A 21,437-nucleotide genomic window follows, 5' to 3' on the forward strand; every position below is an offset into this window, starting at 1 on the left:
TTTTTATTCTATCAAATCCCGCCTGCCGAAATACCACTTTCCTTAGACACGCCCACAACACAAACTCACCCCCAAAGACGACCCTCGCACATCGCAACCATGTTAGACCGTCATCCCACTCTGCTCCAGCCTTACTCTGAGCGGGCCAAGACGGCCACTCACCCACTCTCCCGGTACCTCTTTCGGTTGATGGACCTCAAGGCCTCCAACCTCTGTCTCAGCGCCGATGTCACAACGGCTCGGGAACTCCTCGCGCTTGCCGATAGGGTCGGCCCGTCCATCGTCGTTCTCAAGACTCACTACGATTTGATCTCGGGATGGGACTACAACCCGCAGACCGGCACTGGCGTCAAGCTCGCCGCCCTCGCCAGAAAACACGGCTTCCTCATCTTTGAGGACAGAAAATTTGTCGACATTGGAAAGACAGTCCAGATGCAGTACACAGCCGGCACTGCCCGCATAATAGAATGGGCACACATTACCAACGCCAACATCGACGCTGGCAAGGACATGGTCCGCGCCATGGCGGAAGCGGCGGCCAACTGGAAGGCACGCATTCACTACGAGGTCAAGACGTCCGTCTCTGTTGGCACACCAGTTGCTGGCCAGTTTGATGATGGGGAAGAGCAAAACAATGGCGGGAGCGACAGGGACTCTGACGGGCGAAAAGGAAGTATCGTCTCCATCACCACAGTCACCCAGTCCTTTGAGCCTGCTGACTCACCGAGATTGGCCAAGACCAACGAGCATGGCGATGAGCTCGTCTTCCCCGGCATCGAGGAACCGCCAATGGACCGCGGACTGCTCTTACTGGCGCAAATGTCGTCCAAGGGCTGCCTGATGACCAAGGACTACACCCAGGCCTGTGTCGAGGCCGCTCGCGAGCACAAGGACTTCGTCATGGGTTATGTAGCGCAAGAAGCCCTCAACTCTGCTCCAGATGACAACTTTATCCACATGACTCCTGGCTGCAAGCTACCACCACCGGGCGAGGAGGAGAACGGACATGTCGAGGGCGACGGCTTGGGCCAGCAGTACAACACCCCGGCCAAGCTCATCACCCTCCTCGGCACTGACATCGTCATTGTGGGACGCGGCATCATCCAGGCCGCGGACCCCCCGACAGAGGCTGAGCGCTACAGAAGGAAAGCGTGGAAGGCGTACCTGGCTCGTCTGAGTTAAATGAGCTGAATATGAACTTGGCGCTGGGGAAATGGATGGGAAAGGCTATACATGGCTTGAAAAGCGGCATATATGTGGTGATGGGAACATCCGGATTTTGATTTGCTGCCTGGGACAGGGTACAGCAGGTTTCTGCGAGTAGGAGAGAGGGCGGGTTAGGGTCGGGATGGAATGGATGGATACATAGGAAGGCGATTGATGGAGGGGCGTTTGGCGACATTTAGATTTGGCATGAGTGAGCGTGTTAAAGCATGATCTAATGAAGTGTGCGCAAACTACAAGGACGGTCTGGATTCATGTATGTATTAGTCGGGTCCCCGGAACAATACATACCGGATGACTTGCATGCGGATTCGTCCGCCAGTCGCCCGCTGATTCACACAGCATACTTTTGTCCATCAACGCGCCAATCGGAGGGATTCGTGTATCTGGTTTGTCTGACAGGCCACCGACGGCCCTTGCCTGAAGACAGACGCTGAACCAGGGCCCGGAGTTAGCGGTCCTACCGGCAAGGCGGGCGAGCAAGTCTTAGGTGAGCCTTGGCGAATGACATCGGACGGATCTGATTGTCCCCCCCACTTTTGGGACCTTCTTGTCCATTGATTGATGGAGGGGGACCGGCGTCATGTCATTCCTTTGACGGTTACCTACCTGCATCCCATCCAATCCAACCGCCAACAACCATAGCGATCGACGGTCATCGAGTTATCGACCACGTTATGCGCCTAGCCCGCGTGCTGAACCCCTGGAATTTTAATTGACGTTTTACCACAATCTGAGCTCATCTCTCTTTGCGTTGCGACGAGCGAGTCCGTCTTGGGGCCCGGCGAACTAGTCCGAGTCGATACTCCACTTCCCCGGACCTGAGTCCGCGCGCTCCAGTGCTTGGGACCTCGTTGCGCACCGCTGCCGTTCCCCGTTTCCCGCCCCGTTTCCGGTGGATCTCTTTCAGCAGCGCACTCCCCGAGTCGATCTGATGTCCACTTCGAGTCCCGGCAATGCGGGAGCATGGCCTGCTACCGCCAACGGTGCCTCGTCCGAGTACCCTGATGCCGGACTGAACAATGACACCGCCGCCGCCGAAGACAATGCGCCGGCCCGGCCACCGCCGAGGAAACGGAGGAGGATCGTGATCTCTTGTACCGAATGTCATAGGCGCAAGCAAAAGGTGTGTCTCAGTTCTGATGTCGCTGTTGGACAAAGGCTAATGAGTGAATGGACAGTGTGACCGACAGCTCCCTTGCACGAACTGCATCTCACGAAACAAACATAGCGCATGCCACTACGAAACCGGTGCGCCGACAGCAAGACAACAGCAGAGACGCCAACAGCTAGTTGCCCCTACGAATGGCGCCGCCGATGGCGCAGACGGTGGTGGAGGGGCCTCCAACTCGGGTTCAGGCTCCGGCTCAACAACCACAGCCACCTCCCCTGACATGGGCAAATCCCCCATCACGTCCTCTTCATCAACGACAACTCACCACACCGGCAGCGATCTCTCCGAGCACATCGCCACCAACGGGGGTAAACCCGTCACCAAAGTCGCGTCTGAAACCTTTGGCTACTCTGGCGCCGGCACGCTCGGTTTCCTCCGTAAAATCGAAGAGTCCACCACTGGCAACGAGAACCTGCCTCCCCCCCCCGGGCAACCTACCTCGATTGACCAAACTACACCCTCCATCTCAGACGGGTTGACAAGAGAGAAGTACAAATCCTTGATCCGGCAACTCCCTGCGAGGGTCCACATCGAGAAGCTAGTTGATATTTACTTTCGGGAGTTCAACTGGCAGTATTACGCCCTCGACAGGACTTTGTTCGACAGCTTGCTCGCGCAATGGTACACCCTCCCCTTTTCCATCCTCAGTCAAGGCGGGCCGTCCCAAATCCCGCTATCACTGAGGCCTTTTCCGGGGTTGCTGTTCAATATTATTGCTATTGCTCTCTTGACCCTTTCGTCAGATGACAGGGAGTTCGAGGGGCTGTTGTATGCAGGGTTGAATATGACTTTTGAGGATTTGGCGAATGATTATTCTGACTCTGGGCTGCAAGTTTTGCAAGTGCTGGGCAAGAGATCAATGACGCTCACGACAGTCTTGGCTGGGTTTGCCAGGGCGAGTTTCCTCAAATATGTCGGCTTGGTGACGGAAAGCTGGCATGCGATTGGGAGTGCGATTAGAGATGCGCAGGAGATTGGGCTGCACAGGGATAGTTTGGATCCGAGGCCTCCTTCTGGGGCGACGTTGCAGGAGGTGTTGGAGGTGCAGTGGGAGGTGCAAAGACGGAGAAAGATATGGATGACGCTTGTGGTTTGGGATGTGCACATGGCTGGCGTGCTGGGTCGGCCGACGACGATCAACCTGACGGCCGTGCCGCCGAGCTTGCCGGTTGATGTGAAGGGGGACTCGCCGGGTGCCAGCCCATCGGGGGAGTTGATGCCGATTGTGGAGCGGGGGGAGAATGAGCCGCCTACGCCGTTGACGAGGGCGGTGTGGGCGTATCATCTTATGGTGCCGATGAGGGAGATTCTGGAGCTGGAGAAGGAAGGGCCGTGCCCGAGGGATTTTGGGAGGGTGGATAAGCTTCATGAGGAGGTTGTTTCGATTGAGAAGAAGACGCCGCCTTTTTTCAGGTTGGAGAATCCGGACACGAGGTTTGATGATAGGGAGGATTGTTACTGGTTGCCGTTGGCGAGGGTTATTTTGCCGCAGCTGTCGTCTTTTGAGCTAATGGCGTTGCACAGGCCGTATATTTTTACCAGGCCAAAGAGTCGGACGGAGGCGCTCAAGGCGAGTTTGGGGATGTTGAATGCGCAGAGGTTGCACTTCATGGCGCTGAGGCCGGCTTTGTACAAGACGTAGGTCACCCCTTATTACCCCGACTCCTGTTGCCATTTCTAACCCAACCCAGATTCGCCCTCTTCTTTGGCACCTTTGACGCCATCGTCCTCATGGCAGCAATTTACATCCTCTTCCCCCGTGAACACCCAGAGCTCGTCCAGTCCGCCCTTCAACACTTCCAGTGGGCAGTCGAGCGCTTCGAGGCAATGTCTGAGCGCAACGCTCTCGCCAAAGCAGCCCTGGGTGTCCTCCACGCTGTCCGTCTTCGCCTCCGACGCTCTCTCGATTCCGTCGCCAACAAGTCACAATCGGCCTCATCCGGCACCAGCCCTTCAACCACCACAACAGTCACCTCCAAAGCCAACCCTTTGTCCCAGTCCTCTTCCTCCACCGGCACCAACGCCGCTGCTTCCAGTGGCGGCGGCCACCACTGGGAAACCCACACCCCGCGCCGCGCCTCCCGTTCCTCATCTTCCACTGGCGCCGGTAGCGCCATCTCCCCCAACCCTCTTCAGGTCCCCCTCGGGCCCTTGGATTTCTCCCAACCGGGAAGCAGCACCTCTGTCACACCAACAACAGACCGCAACTTTTACCCCGGTGGGCAAGTAGACTGGACGCTGCCAAGTGACTTTAACTGGGCTTCCCTTCAACCTATATACCCCACACATGATTTGATCTTTAATGATTTAGTCGGCGTAGGGGACACAAATGGGAACGGCCTAAGTTGGGACACGAGAACTACTGTCCCTGGGCTGGGGGGGCTGACTACTGTTGTTGGGGGGAGGGAGCAAGTCCAGCAGCAGCAGGGGGTTCAAGGTCAGGGACAGCAAGGGGGGGTGAACTGGCAGCAGTTTGAGGGTGATTTTGGGAATGATAGCGTTTGGAGTTTGCTGAACCAGTTTGGGCCGATGTAGGTTGCGTGTATCGGGTGTTGACTGGTGTGTAAGATGAGGGTTCTATGGGTTGATCTATGAACATCGTCAACTGTTAGGTATGGCGTATGGATGGCTAGGTGTGGGTCAAAAAGTGATTATGGTATCGCCGGAGATTTTGGTTCAACTTTTTGTAGTTTTCAAAGATATAGTTTACATATTTATCCTCGTGTCTCACAACAGCCCGTACAATACTCTCGATTCAAACCCTGTCTTGACACCCTCACCACCCCTATCTCCTACGAAGAGTCCATCGCTATCCACCGTGATGTTCCCACACTCCACCTAGTTTATCGTCAACCAATTATATAAGCCCGCATGGCTCAGTGGTAGAGCGCATCACTAGTAATGATGAGGTCGTCAGTTCGATTCTGGCTGTGGGCAGTTCAAACATCCTAACTATCAACGAAGTTGACTTTACTTTTGTATTTGCCCCTATCCTTTTCTCATCCTCTTACGTGACACTGTTAGGTCACACAAACCCCTTTTGCCCCTTTTTTTTCCCCATCGCTTCTGTCGAGTAAGAAACCAAGCATTTTACCGCAAACATATACAGACAAACATATATGTTGTTGACCTTAGGCATCATGAACACAGAGGGAAAGAAAAAAGTGCGCAAAAGGTGATTGATTATATTGGGTCTTGTTCATTCTGCAAAGGATAAGATCACGATATTGAACAATAAATCAATATGTGCATGCCCGAAGGTGGCCTACTATCACATCGCACATACACAGTCTTCACCCTTATTCGTATACTGATTCAATTTCCCCTTTTCAAGATTTACTCAACAGGCCACCCCAAAAACAACATAAACATGATGTACAACCCATTATTCCGATCTCTCATTGCTACTACTCTTCCATCATTAATACAAACAAAAGTAACATAAAACAAAATATACATAACAAGCCCCGCCCCCCCTCCATTAACTCCCATATTTGTTTCCCAATAAAAAATATAAAAAACAGCCCTCAAGGAAAAAAAAAAATGAACCCCACACCTTGCCCGCCTGCTAAACCAACATTCAGAAAATTGATATCATTCAAACAACCCCCCTCCCCCGCCCCTCTTTCTTCCATACCACTCAAGCCCCCTTCCTCTTCTCCTCAACCGGCGTCCCAACCTCGCTCTCCAGCGCAGTAATATTCGTCTCTGTCCCCAAAGCAGCAGGCGGATTAGTCCAGTCACTAGCCCCATCATCAAAATCCGACTCCTCACTACTACTGAAATCATCATCACCACCACAAGGAGTAACAACCGTCGTGCCACTGCTGACCTTTCTCAACTTGTCTCCAGTCAACGTCGGCTCTTCAGCTTCCTTTTCATTCTCAGACTCCGACTCAGACTCCGACTCAGCTTCGACATGCTCAATATCATCGTCAGTAAACTCCGAGGCCGCGTCGTCAGCAGTCTTGGTTTCAGTTGTGGCGGCTTCAGTCTTTGGCTGGTCGATGACCTCCTCCTCATCCTCGGATTCAGAGTCCGACGAAGAAGACGCCTCCTCCAGCTCGGGCGAAGAAGCACGGGAAGAAGCAGCGGCCTTGGCAGCGGCAAGAGCAGTCCCATCCTTTTGCTCAACCTCTTCCTCGTCGTTATCATCCTCAGACTCACTGCTCTCCTCCTCCTCAACAGCAGGAGCAGCAGCCCCCTCAACAGGAGTAGCCTCATCACCAGCCACCGACTCAGCCTCATCCTCCGATTCATCAACCCGAATCTCATCAACCTTGATCTCCTCAGTCTCTTGAGGAATCTCAACCTGCTCCTCCTCATCCTCCTTGACAACCGGGACATTCTCCTTATCCTCCCCCTCCACCTCTCGATCCCCCATCAAATCCCCATACCCCTTCCCAGCCTTGTTCCCACTCGCAGCCCTGCTCTTAGGCGTAGCCGCCATCGGAGTCCAGCTCTCTTTCCTAAGGCCCCTGTTCGCAGCACCGCCAGCAGGGTTCCTAACGCTCTGGCTTCTCTTGATGCCGCCGGCAGGGATGTTATTGCTGATCTGCGTCAAGCTAAAGTTCCTCTTAGCCTCAGGACTGAGACCAGACTGAGCAAGCGCGATACTGATCGCAGCCGAGGTGCCCCTAGCCTTGTTCGGACCGGCAGTATCAAGCGGTTGCTGTCCACTAACAACCCTCTTTCTGCTCAATGTAGACGAAAACTCCCTGTTGCCGCCACCGGGTCCCTTCTTCTCGGGCAGGCCGCTGGCAGTCTTCTTCATGAGCAACACCTTGGAAAGATCCATGACACCCTCCAGCACCTTGCGCTCCATGTGCTCGGACTGGGTGGTGAGATCTTCAACCTCCTCACGGCGGAACTTGCAGGCAGCCTCGAGAGTAGACAGCTCAGAGCAGAGGTTGTTCTTGCGCGAGTTGAGATCCTCTTGGTCAAGGCGCAAATCAGCCAGGCTGGTCTTGATACGCTCCTCTTCCTCCTTGAGCTCGGCCAAGAAGGCAGTCTTGAGATTGTCGTGCTCAACGCGGAGGGCGGCATTGGATTCCTTGACTCTGGTCTCTTCTTCCATGAGGTTGGAGAGCAACTCAATCTTGAGACGATCATTGTCCTCCTTCATGGAAGCACGAAGCTCTTCTTGCTCAGCCTTAAAGGTGGCCTTGAGAGCCTCTTGCTCAGCCTTCAGCTGGGCCTTGAGTTGTTCATGCTCCTCCTTGAGTTGGGCCTTGGCCTGCTCATACTCTTCCTTCAGAGCAGCCTTGAGCAAATCATTCTCCTCCTTAAAGGTGACCTGGAGCTTGTCGTTATCGGCGCGGAGCTGCTCATTGACCTCGCGAAGTCTGAGCTCTTCCTCCTGGAAGCTCTTGATGAAGCTCCCACGGAGAGCCTCCTGGTCAGCGCGAAGGCCGGCATTGATCTCTTTGAGAAGCGACTCTTCCTCTCTGAGATTGGCGAGATAGGTGTCACGGATGGTCTGCTGCTCTTCCCGGAGGGCATCGTTCAACTCCTTAAGCCTGCCCTCCTCTTCACGAAGGTTGGCCAAGAAAGTCTCCTTGAGCTTATCCTGCTCCTCCTTCAAGGCAACATTGGTCTCCATGATGCGTGCTTGCTCTTCCTTGAGGTTGGCGATAAAAGACTCCTTGAGCTGGTCTTGTTCAGCCTTTAGGGCGACGTTGGCTTCCTTGATCCGGGTTTGCTCCTCCTTCAAATTAGACAAGAAAGTCTCCTTCAGGAGCTCTTGCTCCTCTTTGAGGGACGTGATCGTCTCCTTGAGTCGGGCCTCTTCGCTCTGAAGGTTGGACATGAAGGCAATGGTAATCTGCTCCTGCTCTTGAGGAAGAGTGACAGAGATATACTGCTTGAGGCGCTCCTGTTCCTCGCGAAGATTGGAAATCTGAGCCTCAACCTGCTGCTTCTCCTCAAGCTTGCGCTCCAAGGCAACGATGGTCTCCTGAAGTGTCTTCTCCTTGTCCTCATGCTCATCGGCGATGCGTTGAGTCTGAGCAGCAATGAAGATGGCGAGCTCAGCAGCAGTGGCCTTGACCTGAGAGTGAACCTCATCAAGAGTGTCCAGCCGCCCGAACGCCTTGTCGGCAACCTCAGTATGGCCGACAAGAACATCAAGCTTCTCATTGACAACAGTGTCATCGTACTTTTCGACAGGAATCTCAACGCGCTCCTGGATAGCCTGGGCCTTGGTGTGGAGCTGCTCATAATGCTGACCAACCGTCGAGACGAAGTCTTCAAGGGTCTGAAGAATCTTGGGCTGGTACTCGGCAACCTGGTCATTGACACTGCCGACCTTGGTGATGGCCTCTTGAACTATCTCACGAGTGAGGGAATGTTCAGTTTTGGCCTCAAGCTGGCCTTCATCAGACTTGGTAACAAGCGCCTCAACCCGCTCAAACACAGTCTTGGAAGCCTCCTCCATCCTCTCCATCGAGTCGGTGACAGCAGACCCAAGAGTATCAACCAACTGTTTAAGCTCTTCAGCAATAGCCTTGTTGCCAACAACTGCCGCCTCCATGTCGGCATCTCGCTTCTCACCCTTGGCAGCCCGTTCCTCATGAAGAAGCTGGAACTCGTCATACTTGCCCATCAGATCAGCAATCCGCTCATCCAATTTGGCAATGACAGTGTTGCTGGCCGCTTGAACCTTCTCGTTGGTCTCCAAGTTGGCAGTCGAAAAACTAGCCTTGGACTCCTCGACATCAGTCTTGAGAGCATCAAGCATAACCTTCAAGTCGTCGCCAACAGTGTCGTTCTTGGTAATAGCCTCCTTGATAGTAGTGCTGAAGCCATCAAGCAAAAGATGAATCGAGTCCACCCCCTTTGCCCCCTCCTCCAGCTTGCCCCTCAACACGCCATGGAAGTCCTCCAAAATAGCCTTGACCTCCCCAACCCGCTCACCGACACCGACAATCTCCGCCTGCCTATCCTCCGTTGCTTTCTGGGCATCCAGAGCATGGAAATCTATGCACTCCTTCAGCTCCCCAAGCTGAAGCTCGAGGTTGTCCATGTTCTCCTTTGTCGGCAGCGAAGCCAAATCAACCTTCATGATATTCTCAATGAGCACCTTGGTATCAAGACAAACCGCCTCGACAGCCTCGACGTCGGTCTTGGTGATTCGCTCGGGGTCGTCCAAAGCCTTCTCATGGCGCTCTTTCATCTCGTCGAAAGCAGCAACGACCTGGTTGACCAGTGACTCGACCTTGAGAATGTCTTCCTTCTGAGAAACAATCTCCAACTGGCTAGCCACGCCACCCACGCTCTCTCTAGTCTCGAGGATGAGCGTCTCCAACGCGTCGATGTTATCCTTCTTGGATAGGGTGTCAACATGACTGACCAGGCCGGCAAGGGATTCTCTGGTCTCCAGAATGAGTGCCTCCAAAGCATCAATATGATCCTTGCGCACGCCCTGCTCGCCGTCAATGAGATCGTCCAGACGAGCCTTGGTATTGCGAAGAATGGTCTCGATGGCCTCAACATCCTCCCTAAGGGCGGGCTCATCATTCTCGCTCGGTACTCTTGGTTCCTTTGGCTTGCGGGGGGGCGGATCGCGGGTTGACATCTCAATCACCGTCGCCTGGATCTTCTTGAGTGCATCCTCCATCGAAGCAAGTGGGACTTGACTCGGCAACTTGGCAACTGACTCCTGTACCTGGCGGATCGTATCCTGCATGCGGCGGGCGTCTTCCTTGGACATGGCATCGGGATCAGGAACAGAGGTAGCCTGCATCACCTCAACCTTTTTGCCCAGCTGGGTAAGCAAGGTCTCAAGATTTTTGATATCATCCTTCTGGACGGTTTTCTCAACAGGGATGATAGCTCTGACCTTGATCTCTTCCTCGTCGTTGTCCTGGGCCTTCTTCACCAAAGCTAGCTCGTTGCTGGTGCTCTTCCTCATGTCATCGATATCGGCTCTAACGCTATCGAGGCCAGCTTTCAGAGCTTCCAGAATTTCGTCATTGGCGGTGAGGTCGGCAGGCTTGTCGCGGAGGTTGTTAATGCTGACTCGGATATCGCCCAGGCCTTCCTGAAGCGCGTCGAGAATCTCAGTCAGCCCGGCAATCGGCCGTGAAGAAACCTCAGCCCTCAGGCTTGAAAGCCCCTCCTGAATAGCCATGAGAACTTCCTGGGTGTACATGCCAGCCTGTGGGGTGACAGGCACCATGCTAGAGTTGACAACCTCCCGGAGAGACTCGAGCTCCTCCTTGAGCATGGTCTTGGAACTGTCAGTCGACTTGAGCACCAGCTCACCAACCTCGTCGCGGAAGCCATCAAGAGTTTTGAGCAAGTCCTGCATGAACTCTTCCTTGTCCTCGGAAGATGATGATTCGCCCTTGACGCGCTCAACGTAAGATTCAATCTCGGACCTGAGCTTCTCAAGACCGTCACTGTCAACGGTGCTCTTCTTGGACTCTTCAGTAGCAGCCTTGAACTCGGCAACCATGGCGTCCCTAATCTCCTGCAATTTGGCGAGAACCTCTTCATTACTAGCAGCTGGGCTAGTGGCATTGGCAGAAATAACTGCGGATCCAGATGACAGAGTCTGAAACTCCTTACGAACAGACTCCATCAAGTCGGCAGCAATCTCAGTCGTCAGATCAACCTCTTGAAGGCCACGCTTAACAGCCGCGACCATAGCCTCGGGGTCTTGGCTCTTGGCTGAATCTCCTTGCTCAAGCTCCTTTTTGACGATATCAATCACATCGGCCGCGATCTCAGTGGAAAGATCCAAAGCCCGAATACCTTCCTTGACAGCGTCGACAACATCAGCCTTGGACAACTCAGACTTGGTTGCACCTGAGCTGGAACCAGCAGCGGCCGCAAAGTCAAAGCCATCGAGTGTAGTCTTGACAGCATCTGACAAATCAAGCGAAAAGTCGAGTGAGTCGAGGGCGGACTTGACGGCCTCTTCAATGTCAGATTTCGAAACTGATGAGCCAGGAGAGGCATTCATCGGGATCTCGGAACCAGAAAAAGATGGGGGCGATGGCATAGGAATATGAGAGCCCATACTAGCGCTTCTGGGCACCAGCGCCCTCTCATTGTTGGCCGAATGAGAAGAGCTGCCAAAGTTGTGGTCCTCCAGCACTTTCTTGACGGTCTCTGCTACAGACTTGGAGAGCGTGTTGGTCAAGTCCATCTTTTCCAAACCATCCTTGACTGCATCGGCAACATCGTCTCTGCTTAGGTCGAGGAATTCAAGTCCTTCCTTGACTGCGTCCGCAACATCAACGCGCGACAAGTCCGGTCGGGGAATCATGGCCGCCAGAGCCTCAATATCAAAGCCCTTGAATCCTTGCTCAACCGCCTGTCGTACCTTTTCCTCCTGTCCCCTCAGACCTTCCTGTACAGCATCCAACATGTCATCAGACAAATCCAGTCCCTTCAAAGCCTGGCTCACGGCCTCAGCTACATCTCCCTTTGTGAACGGCTGTGTGACAAGCGCCTTAGAAACTGTTTTGCTGAAATCAAAGGCGTCCAAGGCATCGGCGACAGCATCGATAACATCGTCCCTGCTAGCCCCCTTTGGTTCAGGCGGTGGCGGCATAGCAAGAAGTCCTTCTCTAACGGCATCAAGCACATCCTCCCGCGTGACCTCGTCACCAGTCTTGGGTGGCTGTGGAACCTCCCATTCTCCAAGGCACTCCGTAACTACCTCGAGAATGTCCTGCTTCCGCAACATCTCGACCTTGGGTGGCTGATAGTTTCTCAATCCCTCCGCCACAGCAGAGAAGACCTCGTCCCTTGTCGCGCCCATCGGTCGCTTGAAGTCAGCCAAGCCCTGCGCCAGACACTCGAGAACCTCCTCCCTCTCCAGCCCAATTTGCTGAATCTCGATCTCGGGTTTGTACTTCTCCCAAGCATCCTTTACAGCCTGCATGACGTCCTCTCTCCTCAAGTCGGGAGTCCTTGGGTGGGTATCCTTGAGGGCGGCGCGCATAGCGTTGTAGAGCTCCTGCGAGTCAAACTGATGAGCCTCGCGCGGACCGGTCAGCGCATGGGCCTCTGTCGAAACATCACCTCCACTACCGCCGGTATAGCGGTAATCCCTGAGGATCTTATTCATCTGCTCCGACATTTGGGCCAGGCCTTGCTCGATAATGCGCTGCATGTCCGCCTTGTTGCCGTCTCCCCCACCGTTGCTAGGCACGCCCTCAGCGAGCAATTCTTCAAACTTTTGCCCGAGGTCGCGTCCCATATGTAGCACCTCGCCCCGGAGCTTGACAACCAATGCCTTGACCTCGGCAGTAAGCCCGCCAGCGTTGGCCAAGCTATCTTTGACAGTTTTGATAGCCTTGTAAACCTCCTCATTCACGTCTCCACCGCCCTGCAAAAGTCGGCTCGAGTTACTAGGGCTATCATCGTCGTCATCTTCCCCAACATCCCAGCTGCGATTCTTGTTCCCGCCGCCGCCGCCGCCACCAGCACCGCCCGCAGCGGCAGCAATGACAGCCTGTTGTTGATTCTCCTTGATAAACCTGGCAAGTTCCTCGATTTTGTCAGCAGTGGCCATTCCAGAGAGTTTACCGGAAAGGTCCGAGAGTTTGTGGCCCAGGTTCTCCTGTCCCTCCTTGGTAGCCATATCCCGTATGATCTTCTCTACCAGGGTGACAGTCGTCGAGTTTGTTCCGGTTTCCGAACCGACCAGGGATGGGGTGCTCAACATGGATTCGCGATCAAAGGAAGCTGCAAAGCTGTTAGGGGACGGAATACGCGGAAGAGAAAATGGCCGGACGGATTTACTGAGTTGAGTGGGAGAGGTGGTGTGATGACGACCTTCCAGTAACAGGGGACCACCATAGAGGTCGCGGTTGGCCGCTCTGGCTTTGCTCTCGGTAATGAGGTCTCGGAGACTCTTGCGGATATCCTCGTCGCGGGCATTGGTCGCTTCCTTGAGGCTGAGAAGATCGGTGGCATTGTCACGGGAACGTCGACTAAGAAGAGACATTTCCTTTTGGAGCGTTGTCGCAATATCGGTGAGGGTAAGAATCTGGTTAGAAAGAAGATCCAGGGACTCGGGTACCTTGGCTACCTGGACCATGGCATGCGAATTGTTGGTGATATCTCCTAAGGGTTGTGCGTGCGCCTGCGGTTGGGGCGGAGGCGGTTGCGGTTTCTCGGGCTCCATGCTGGGAGGGGGGGGGTTGGGACCCATCGGGGAGCTGTAGAGATTGGTGTTGGTGCTAGGAAGGTGAGTGTTAGACTGGGTGCTCATATTCTGCAGCGCGAGCATGGTAGCTGACGGAGGGGGGGTGTTTTCTCCCAGAATACTCTGGTGAGTAGCCCGGCGGGCAGTCGGACGGATGATGGGTGTCAAACTAGGACCCGGTTTCAATGTTGACCTGTCATCGCCGCTGTGGCCGAAGTAGTCCTTCTCGTCCTTGGGTTCTATCCAGGAGTTCCTTGCGTTTCTCGAAGGGGTAACGGGCCGGGTGTTCTTCTCGGGGGACCTTTGTACGGGAAGTTCTCTCGCCGGGGAACTGCCGGCCTCGATCATCATGCTCATATCCTTGACCGAGGTGGGCTGGAGAGAGTTCATTCGGCGGTGGGTGTTGGCGCCTAGGGGGGCGGGAGCCATGCCTGGGATGGGCAATGGGCGTTCTGGTGAGACTTCGAGGCGCTGATGCTTGGGTACGTGGGGCACCAGTGCGGCATTCTCCCGGGCCTTCTCAGCCAGGGCAGCATGGGCGGACTGGATGGCACTACTAGTTCCTGTCCTCGACACGATGGGGGACTGGGGGTTGAGAGGAAGTGGGGGAGGAGCCCTCTCGGGGTCAGAGCTGTCCCACCTGTTCTTCATTAGCGATTGCCGAAGATGCGACATGGCATTGTGGGAGAGGATATCATAGCATGGTCATTGTGGATTGCCAGAAGTGGGATGTGAGGCAAAAGAAGATGGATGATGTGTGAGTGTGGTGAGTAAGTAACATACATGGGAACCAAGGCTCGGCCGTGATCCGAAAGAGAGGCGGAATGTTGGTGTCTTAGGTCGCGAGGGGTGTCCCTCTCGACGGGCGCCATTGCGTTGATTGTGTTGATTATATGTAAATATCGTGGGTATCGTGGGTAAGTTAAGGGCGAGCGCTACTGGAATGCTCTGGTGAGGGTGGAATGCGACGTGACTCGATACAAGCAAACAGTCGAGCAACGAACGGCAAATGGCAAACAGAAGTCGCTTTGTATAAAACTTCGTCGACGAGGGGATACCAGACGCCGGCCAAAGCACGACAACAAAAATGGGTATCGTGAAAAAAGTAAAGGTGGTGAAGCAAGCAGAAGGCTGGAAATGGTGCTCCTCTTCCGAGTGGGTATAACAAGGTCTTGATAAGGCCTGTCAATTGTGTAGTCCAAGAGGAGGGGCCGTCAACATGGAGCGGGCATGGAGCGACATGGGCGCCTGAGCTGGCGCCGTGCCCACCAATTACGACCAATAGCCCTTTCCTGTTGTTGATTTGAGTGGGTTCCCCCGGCAACGTGTTAACCGCGACCGGGGGCCATCCTTGCTTCCAGCTGCAGGAAGCACTGGCCAGCTGCCTTCTAGCCGTTATCGATAACCGCCAGAGCCTGTGACCAAAGCTTGAACCCTGTTGTTTTGTTTCCCATCGTCGGTGATGTGCCGTCATGGTGCAGCAGCACTGTCTTGAATGAATTTCCGGGAGACCGTCTCCATCTTTTAGTGCAGAGTTCGAATGATCTCGAGTACCTGGCATCAGTTCAACAAACTACTGCAGCTACACTTCAGCATACATATAATATGCGTGTGTTCCCGTTGCATCCCAAGCATGAGAGTGGGGTCGAAAATACGGTGTGTGTGCGACTCAATCACTCGAGCAACCCCTCCGCAAGGCAACATTGGGTCTCTGCCAACTTGGTTCTTATAAATATTTCACGCGATAATTAATCTGTTGATGTTCATACAAGCGCTACCCCTGGCCGTTGTATCAAGGCTCCATCTCAAAATGAATCTATCTCAAATCCTCCCCCAACCAAGATTACGCTAATTACAACATCATAAAGACTCTCCTCCTCCTCCTCCCCAGTGCGTGTGCCCCTTTTATGGCCTGGTAGGCGCAACAGCAGTGACGGTGAACTGCGAGCACCTCTGGAGGCCGATATCAATTTTGACGAAAGCCTTGCTATCATACCCGCTCAAGCAAACGGGCGCGCCATTGGCCTGAATCCGGCCGTTGCCAACATCGAATCTGACAAACAGCAGGTCGTTCCTCGAGCAGTCCTCGGCGCGGAAGGTGGTCTCGTTGAAGGCAACGCAGGCTGTCTTGCCGACAAGGTCACCACGAAAGGGGGCAGCAAAGCCCCGCTGGACAATGAGGACGTCGGTCCCCAAGATCTTGCCGGGAGTGACTTGTCTGTCGGCGTGTGTCCAGGCGCAGGCGGCTTGGACGATCTCGCCCTGTTGCATAAACTTGTCAGTGTGCTGGTTTTCAAAGTAGGTTCATGGGAAGAGCATACGCTGTTAGTGAAGGTCAAGCACTCATTGTTGGGGATGCCGCCAATCTGCTTGAAGACAAGAGTATTGGGGCCCTTGACGGGTCCTGGAGGGACGAGGATTTGAGCCGTGGAGGTGGCAAGAGCGCTCAGAAGAGCAAGACCGGTGGTGACCTTCATGATGACTGGTAGAGGGTAGGTGATTGCAAGACTGAGAAGATGATACTGCTGCTGAGACCAAGAATTAATCAATCCAAAACGACAATCCGTCTGCTTTATACATCTTCCAAAACGATGAGAAGCATGATAGTATCATAGGTTCGCATAAAACTCAAGACAAAAATAGCATCCTTTACGTCGTAACAGCCGCTCGTCGATGATATCGGGAACTACAACCTAAGAAGCGTGGACTACAACCACAGCATGTGGGCTTCAGTCGAAAAAAGGACTGAGAAGAGACTGTTGAGTCCAACGGGGCTACATCTTCGCCTAAAATGCTACGAGTGCGACTTTAAAATCTGGTACCAGGATGCCAAGCCATGCGCTCAAGGTTCATCAAATTATTTTACCCGGTAGAAGTCATCTCCAACATGACTTCGCGCCGCGGCATCAGTCGGATTATGATACCACGAGATGCAGGCACCGCTACTAGGCAGGTAGGTATTCTGGTGGCGAGGGTCAAAACATACCTGCTTGGGTGCTTGGTATCTACACTATCATCACCATCTGTCATGCGCAGGCGTCTTCGAGGACGAGAGGGATGTCTTGCTGGGTGCAACCCCTGAACGCCATGCAGCCTCGCAGCTTCCCACATTATCATGTTCCTCTGATGAATATGCTCACTGAGCTCGGGAAAGCTTCCCCTTTTTGCAACATGGCCGGCCTCCTGCTCTTTTCGACGTCGCCGGTCTTCCGTTGCCCCAATACAGAAGAATCATCCCATCCAAGCTGTACCCCTGAGTCCTAACGTGTGAACTTCACCATCCAATAAGGGCCGCAACACTCATCCCATGTTGGTGTAAGTATGTACTCGCTATATCATGCCATCTCATACACCTCCCCCCTAAGCAACAACAACAACAGCCTCACTCTTCGGCCCCCTCACCCCAAAAATCGTACTCCCCACCCTCACCTCATCACTCCCCATCGCAATCGCCCCCTCAAAGTCCTCACTCATCCCCATACTCAACTCCAGCAGTCTCTCTTCCCCCAACCCAAGCTCCTTCCTCACCAAATCCCTCTGCTCCCTCAACACCTGAAAATCCTCATTCTCATTCTCCGGTGTCGTCTCCCTACTCCGTGCAATTGCCCCAATAGTCATCAACCCCAATAACTCCAAATTAGGGCACTCATTCTCGATCTTCTTGCACAGCTCCACTGTCTCCTGCCCTGGTGCACATCCCGACTTGGACTCTTCCCCCGAAGTGTTGACCTGCACATGAACTTTGATCTTGCCGAACATATCCGGGTTGGTCGCTGCAGCAATTTGATCACCGCGGTACTTGTCAAGGAGCTCAGCCTTTTTGAGGGTGTCGATGCTGGAGACGCAAAAGAGGTTGGGGGTTTTGGCGAGGTTTTTGGTGTGTTTTGATTGAAGACCGCCGATGAAGTGCCATTGAATCGTCCTGGGGAGGAGCTCGGCTTTTTGGGTCAGTTCTTGCGAGTAGTTCTCCCCAAAGTGGAGGTGTTTTGTCTCAGGGGCTTCATGGAGGGCGAGGATGTCGTTTGCGGGTTTGAGTTTGGAGACTGCTACGAGTCGTACCTGGGGGTTGGTGTTAGATATTTGTAATCTGAGATTTGAAGGTGAAAAGACAAAGACTCACAGGACGCCCCTTGGCAACGGCGGCGATTTTATCTTTGACGCCCTGTAATTGCGAGATGAGGGCGCTGGCTCTGGCTGGGTCTACTTTCATTTCGGCAGTCTCGCTCATTATGCGATTGGTATTTTGGTTGGTAATACAAATAATCGAATATGGGATTGGTTTGTGAGATCTTGGGTGAAGTGAACGCCTTTCAGATGTCATTCATGGGATGGGTTAGGTGAGGGGCATTTCGCTGGAGTTCCATAGATGACTTGCTTTATCTTGTTCTAACAGAGCCATGCTTTTTCTCGCTGATTTGAACTTTATCTTGTTAAGAATGCGATAGGCTAAAACTGTGGAGAATCTCCACCAACAGAAGACCCGCTCTCAACAACACATCTCAAGATGGTCTATAAGCATACATTATACTGAGCCATGCTCAAAAAATAGTTAAGATATGTTAAAAGATGATCAATAGTGTGTAAAAGTAATAGAATCGTTGCAAGGGACAACTGAAAGGCCCATGTTCTATTTAAAAGATGTAAGTTGAGAGTTATATTTGCTGACTTGCGCCACCAGATCTTTTGTCCAGAACGTGTTCATCTGCATCATGAAAATAGTTCTCTCCGTCTCTCCCACCTTCTTTCCACTTCCACTTGTTGAAACACTTCCCCTTCCCTGCGGAAATCCCTCTAAAAATCCATCTTCTCCACCGTCATATCCCGAACACACCTTATCCTCCCACGCAAATCGAACGTGCATTCAACAGGTGAGCAAGGTGTCTCCTATGATGAGTATGGCTTTGTTCTGTGACTGACACCGGGAGGGTGTCTTTACTTGAGGGTGATGCTTACAGCACGTGAAACATCGGAGATGCCTGGTAGGATATAACATACTTTACACAACGAGACCGCCGGACGCCAGCCCTGTAACCTTTACCATGATCTATTGCTCATTTTCAACCTTATCGTATGGGACTGGGCGGCCATGACTCTTGCCGGTGACTCTTACCGATAATTGACAGAGTGCCATACTGATATTTATCAGGCATAGTGCATGGATGGTATGTTGGTGATGTCGATTTTGCGATGTTGGAGCTTAGGGCGCAGGTCCGGCTCGTCGTGAGGAGGAATGTTGACGGCCGGTGGTTTACTGGTCACTTTTTCACAATAAACTTAGATTTGTTGAATTCAGATACTCAGTTCAGCGAATTTGGTTGTCAAAAAATGGGAGCATGCTCAAGGTTGTTTGTGGATTCACCTACCTGCGTTGGGAGCCCATTGTACTTGCCTTATGAATTTGGAGCTCTTGCCTTGGCCAAGTTAATAAACTCGCGACGGCAATGTCGACCTACTTGGATCAAATTCTCTGCTTTCACGCATCCATGCAAGACCCAGTCTTTGTACTCGATTTCTTTGGCTCACCCCCACTCTCTCTCCCTTTCACCATCCCCCAACACTCTCACACGACTTCCACACTCCCACACTCCCACACTCCCACACTCACTCACTCACTCACTCCCACAACGTAACACTGGCCAGTCTACAATTCTCTGCAGAAGGCCGACAACCAAGGATTTCAGGACCAATATCGACAATTGCGACTCTAAGCTGGGTATCGACAATGGTAAGTATCCTCACACTCCTGAGTAACACAATAATTCATACCTTTCACAGGCACGCACCCCTGGTCGCTCTAGTACCGCGACCACCAGCAATGAGGACGTGGGACAACCTACTCCGCGACCTCGTGGCCGTCCCAAAAAGGTCATAGCTTTCGGTGAAAACCACGCTGCAGCTACCTTTACACCCAGTGTAACACCTCGCGGCCGTGGCAGGCCCAAAAAGAAAGCCGACCCTGTTGATCTTGAGGAAGAAGCTCCTGAGTCTGAACGAGAACTTGCCGAACCCCAGGAACCTGTTCCCACACCTCGTTCCCGTGGCCGCCCGAAGAAGAAGGTACACCATTGGTCCAAGCAAGCCCGAGAAGCTGCCAAATTGCAGCAAGAGGCTCAACTTGACAACGACGATGAGCCCGAGGAAATCACGCCGTTCAAGCAACCCGCAACAGCTCCCCGGCCACGTGGTCGCCCCAAGAAGCCAGTGCCAGAGGCTTCTCCTGAGGAAGTTGCGAGTGGCAAGTCCCAGAAGGTCCCAGTCACGGCAGCCACGATAACTACGGCCAAAGATGAATTGCGCGCCGAGCTTCTTGGTCTCTCCACTGGATTCCCTGATGGAAAGCCATATAGCATCACTAGTCGCGGTCGCGGCCGTCCCAAGAAGACCCAGACCGTGGAGACAGAAGAGGTTGACTCGAACGAGCAGTTGTTTGACGAAGTCGAGCATATGCCTATCAAGCGTGGCCGAGGGCGTCCCAGAAAATCCGACACCCCCGTCAAGAGTGCCCAGGGCACAGTCAGCCGTTTGCAACCTTTCAAACACTCTGAGACTGACACTAGCTCTACCCTTACGGCTATTGCTACTGAAGATGTCAAGAAAAGGGGCCGTGGGCGCCCCAAGAAGAATAGTTCTGGGTTTCTGGGGGCTGTTGAGGTGGCCACGAACACTCAGGCTAAGGGAAGTGAAGCCGGTGATGATGCCATCGACAGCCAAAAGAATGCTAAAGAGGATGCCAAAATTCCTTTGGCTAAATTCATTTTGCAAGATGAGAATGATTCGGACTAAGACGAGGATTAAGAACCTTCCCCTTCTCCGTACTACTCTTCATCGCCCTCTCCATCCCACGCTCCGCCCCAGCTACCTTCAATGCATACCGTTTTCAGGAAAAGAGGTATCACCCAAGGCAACGGGACCGTCGAGAAAACCCCCCAAAAGCGGCTTGCGCACTTTACCGTTGCCTGAAAGACCCAACACGCGGTCCCCGGCTTCGTCAGCTAACGAGCGGTCCCCGGCTTCATCACCCAAAGGGCTAGTGCCTAGTTCCCCTTTACGACAACCACCAGTAATCCACTCCTCTCTTCTCTGATAAGCGAGTACAGTGTCAACTACGTTGTCGTGGGGGTTAAGATTCACCCAGGCAGCCTGACCATCAAGCTTGCCACCGACGACGGGGAAGACATGCTGGCTGGCTCTCTTGAGCTGAACCGGTAGAGCGGTGTGATGAGATTTGCCCTGACGGAGAAGAAGATCCGGCAGTACGTCCTTAAGCAGGAGCGGATTGAGCGAGAGGGTCTTGTTCTCTCTGATATCATGCACCTGGAAGATGGCGAAGATGACGAGAATGAGTTTTCTCTTTCCAGGGACAAGGAGGTTGCCAGTACTGGTGATGATGACGACGACGATGACGACGAGGCTGCACTCACTCATAAGCGCAAGGCGTCCTCTGTGGATGCCGCTTCCAAGCATCGCAAGGTTTCATCGCAGTCGAGTTCTTCTGCTGAGGTTCACACTCTTTATTTGCCTGTCGGATCAAAAATACTTTCTCCAATGTGGTGGAACACAAGGCCCAGGTGGGAGCTGTTCAGTTTTATACGACGAAGGCTGGGGTGATGGCGTTTGAGGATGCGATGATTTGTGTCCCTGGTGGTGAGCCGTGTGAGCTTAGTGGAGAGACGAGGAAGGATAAGGGGCCCGAGTGGCCTTCTCTGGATTGGTTGTGGGGGATTTTGCTGAGCCGCACTCGGAGTGAGTGGCAGGGCTGGAGGAGTGGTCTACGAGGATATCGCGATGTTTTTTTTATCTTTTTGCCTTGGGGGGGGGGTATAATTCGGCAATGAAGATGGGTGAGGTATCATGGCATCTTGTTCGGCGTTGGGT

General features: G+C 53.4%; 6 protein-coding genes and 1 non-coding gene across 7 annotated transcripts; 4 read left to right on the forward strand and 3 right to left on the reverse strand.

The window, feature by feature from the left end:
• Positions 1 to 99: 99 nt before the first annotated feature.
• URA3 (orotidine 5'-phosphate decarboxylase) lies at positions 100 to 1,182 on the forward strand (the record flags this gene model as incomplete). Its single annotated transcript, XM_062880873.1, has 1 exon — positions 100 to 1,182. One exon carries the CDS (start codon positions 100 to 102, stop codon positions 1,180 to 1,182), a length of 1,083 nt encoding a protein of 360 aa, XP_062729105.1.
• A 976-nt stretch (positions 1,183 to 2,158) lies between these two features.
• On the forward strand, positions 2,159 to 5,184 carry QC761_604250 (uncharacterized protein; the record flags this gene model as incomplete). The annotated part of the gene is made up of 3 exons (XM_062880874.1): positions 2,159 to 2,350; positions 2,406 to 4,036; positions 4,090 to 5,184. 3 exons carry the CDS (start codon positions 2,159 to 2,161, stop codon positions 4,931 to 4,933), a joined length of 2,667 nt encoding a protein of 888 aa, XP_062729106.1. The 3' UTR covers positions 4,934 to 5,184.
• Positions 5,185 to 5,263: 79 nt separating this feature from the next.
• QC761_0088800 lies at positions 5,264 to 5,335 on the forward strand. The gene has a single exon. It is a non-coding gene; the product is annotated as a tRNA-Thr (tRNA).
• Positions 5,336 to 6,020: 685 nt separating this feature from the next.
• QC761_604260 (uncharacterized protein) lies at positions 6,021 to 14,818 on the reverse strand. Its single transcript, XM_062880875.1, has 2 exons — positions 14,346 to 14,818; positions 6,021 to 14,202 (listed from the first exon to the last, which is right to left on the reverse strand). Exons 1-2 carry the CDS (start codon positions 14,432 to 14,434, stop codon positions 6,039 to 6,041), a joined length of 8,253 nt encoding a protein of 2,750 aa, XP_062729107.1. The 5' UTR covers positions 14,435 to 14,818; the 3' UTR covers positions 6,021 to 6,038.
• Positions 14,819 to 15,245: 427 nt separating this feature from the next.
• Positions 15,246 to 16,366, reverse strand: QC761_604270 (uncharacterized protein). The gene is made up of 2 exons (XM_062880876.1): positions 15,884 to 16,366; positions 15,246 to 15,824 (listed from the first exon to the last, which is right to left on the reverse strand). Exons 1-2 carry the CDS (start codon positions 16,037 to 16,039, stop codon positions 15,468 to 15,470), a joined length of 513 nt encoding a protein of 170 aa, XP_062729108.1. The 5' UTR covers positions 16,040 to 16,366; the 3' UTR covers positions 15,246 to 15,467.
• A 126-nt stretch (positions 16,367 to 16,492) lies between these two features.
• Positions 16,493 to 17,882, reverse strand: QC761_604280 (uncharacterized protein). The gene is made up of 2 exons (XM_062880877.1): positions 17,683 to 17,882; positions 16,493 to 17,621 (listed from the first exon to the last, which is right to left on the reverse strand). The coding sequence occupies exons 1-2, from the start codon at positions 17,788 to 17,790 to the stop codon at positions 16,923 to 16,925; spliced, it is 807 nt and encodes a 268-aa protein (XP_062729109.1). The 5' UTR covers positions 17,791 to 17,882; the 3' UTR covers positions 16,493 to 16,922.
• A 1,402-nt stretch (positions 17,883 to 19,284) lies between these two features.
• On the forward strand, positions 19,285 to 20,345 carry QC761_604290 (uncharacterized protein; the record flags this gene model as incomplete). The annotated part of the gene is made up of 2 exons (XM_062880878.1): positions 19,285 to 19,287; positions 19,338 to 20,345. The coding sequence occupies 2 exons, from the start codon at positions 19,285 to 19,287 to the stop codon at positions 20,343 to 20,345; spliced, it is 1,011 nt and encodes a 336-aa protein (XP_062729110.1).
• Between the last annotated feature and the right edge of the window lie 1,092 nt (positions 20,346 to 21,437).

Source organism: Podospora bellae-mahoneyi, chromosome 6 (assembly GCF_035222275.1).
Source record: "Podospora bellae-mahoneyi strain CBS 112042 chromosome 6, whole genome shotgun sequence".
NCBI classification, from domain to species: Eukaryota; Fungi; Ascomycota; class Sordariomycetes; order Sordariales; family Podosporaceae; genus Podospora; species Podospora bellae-mahoneyi.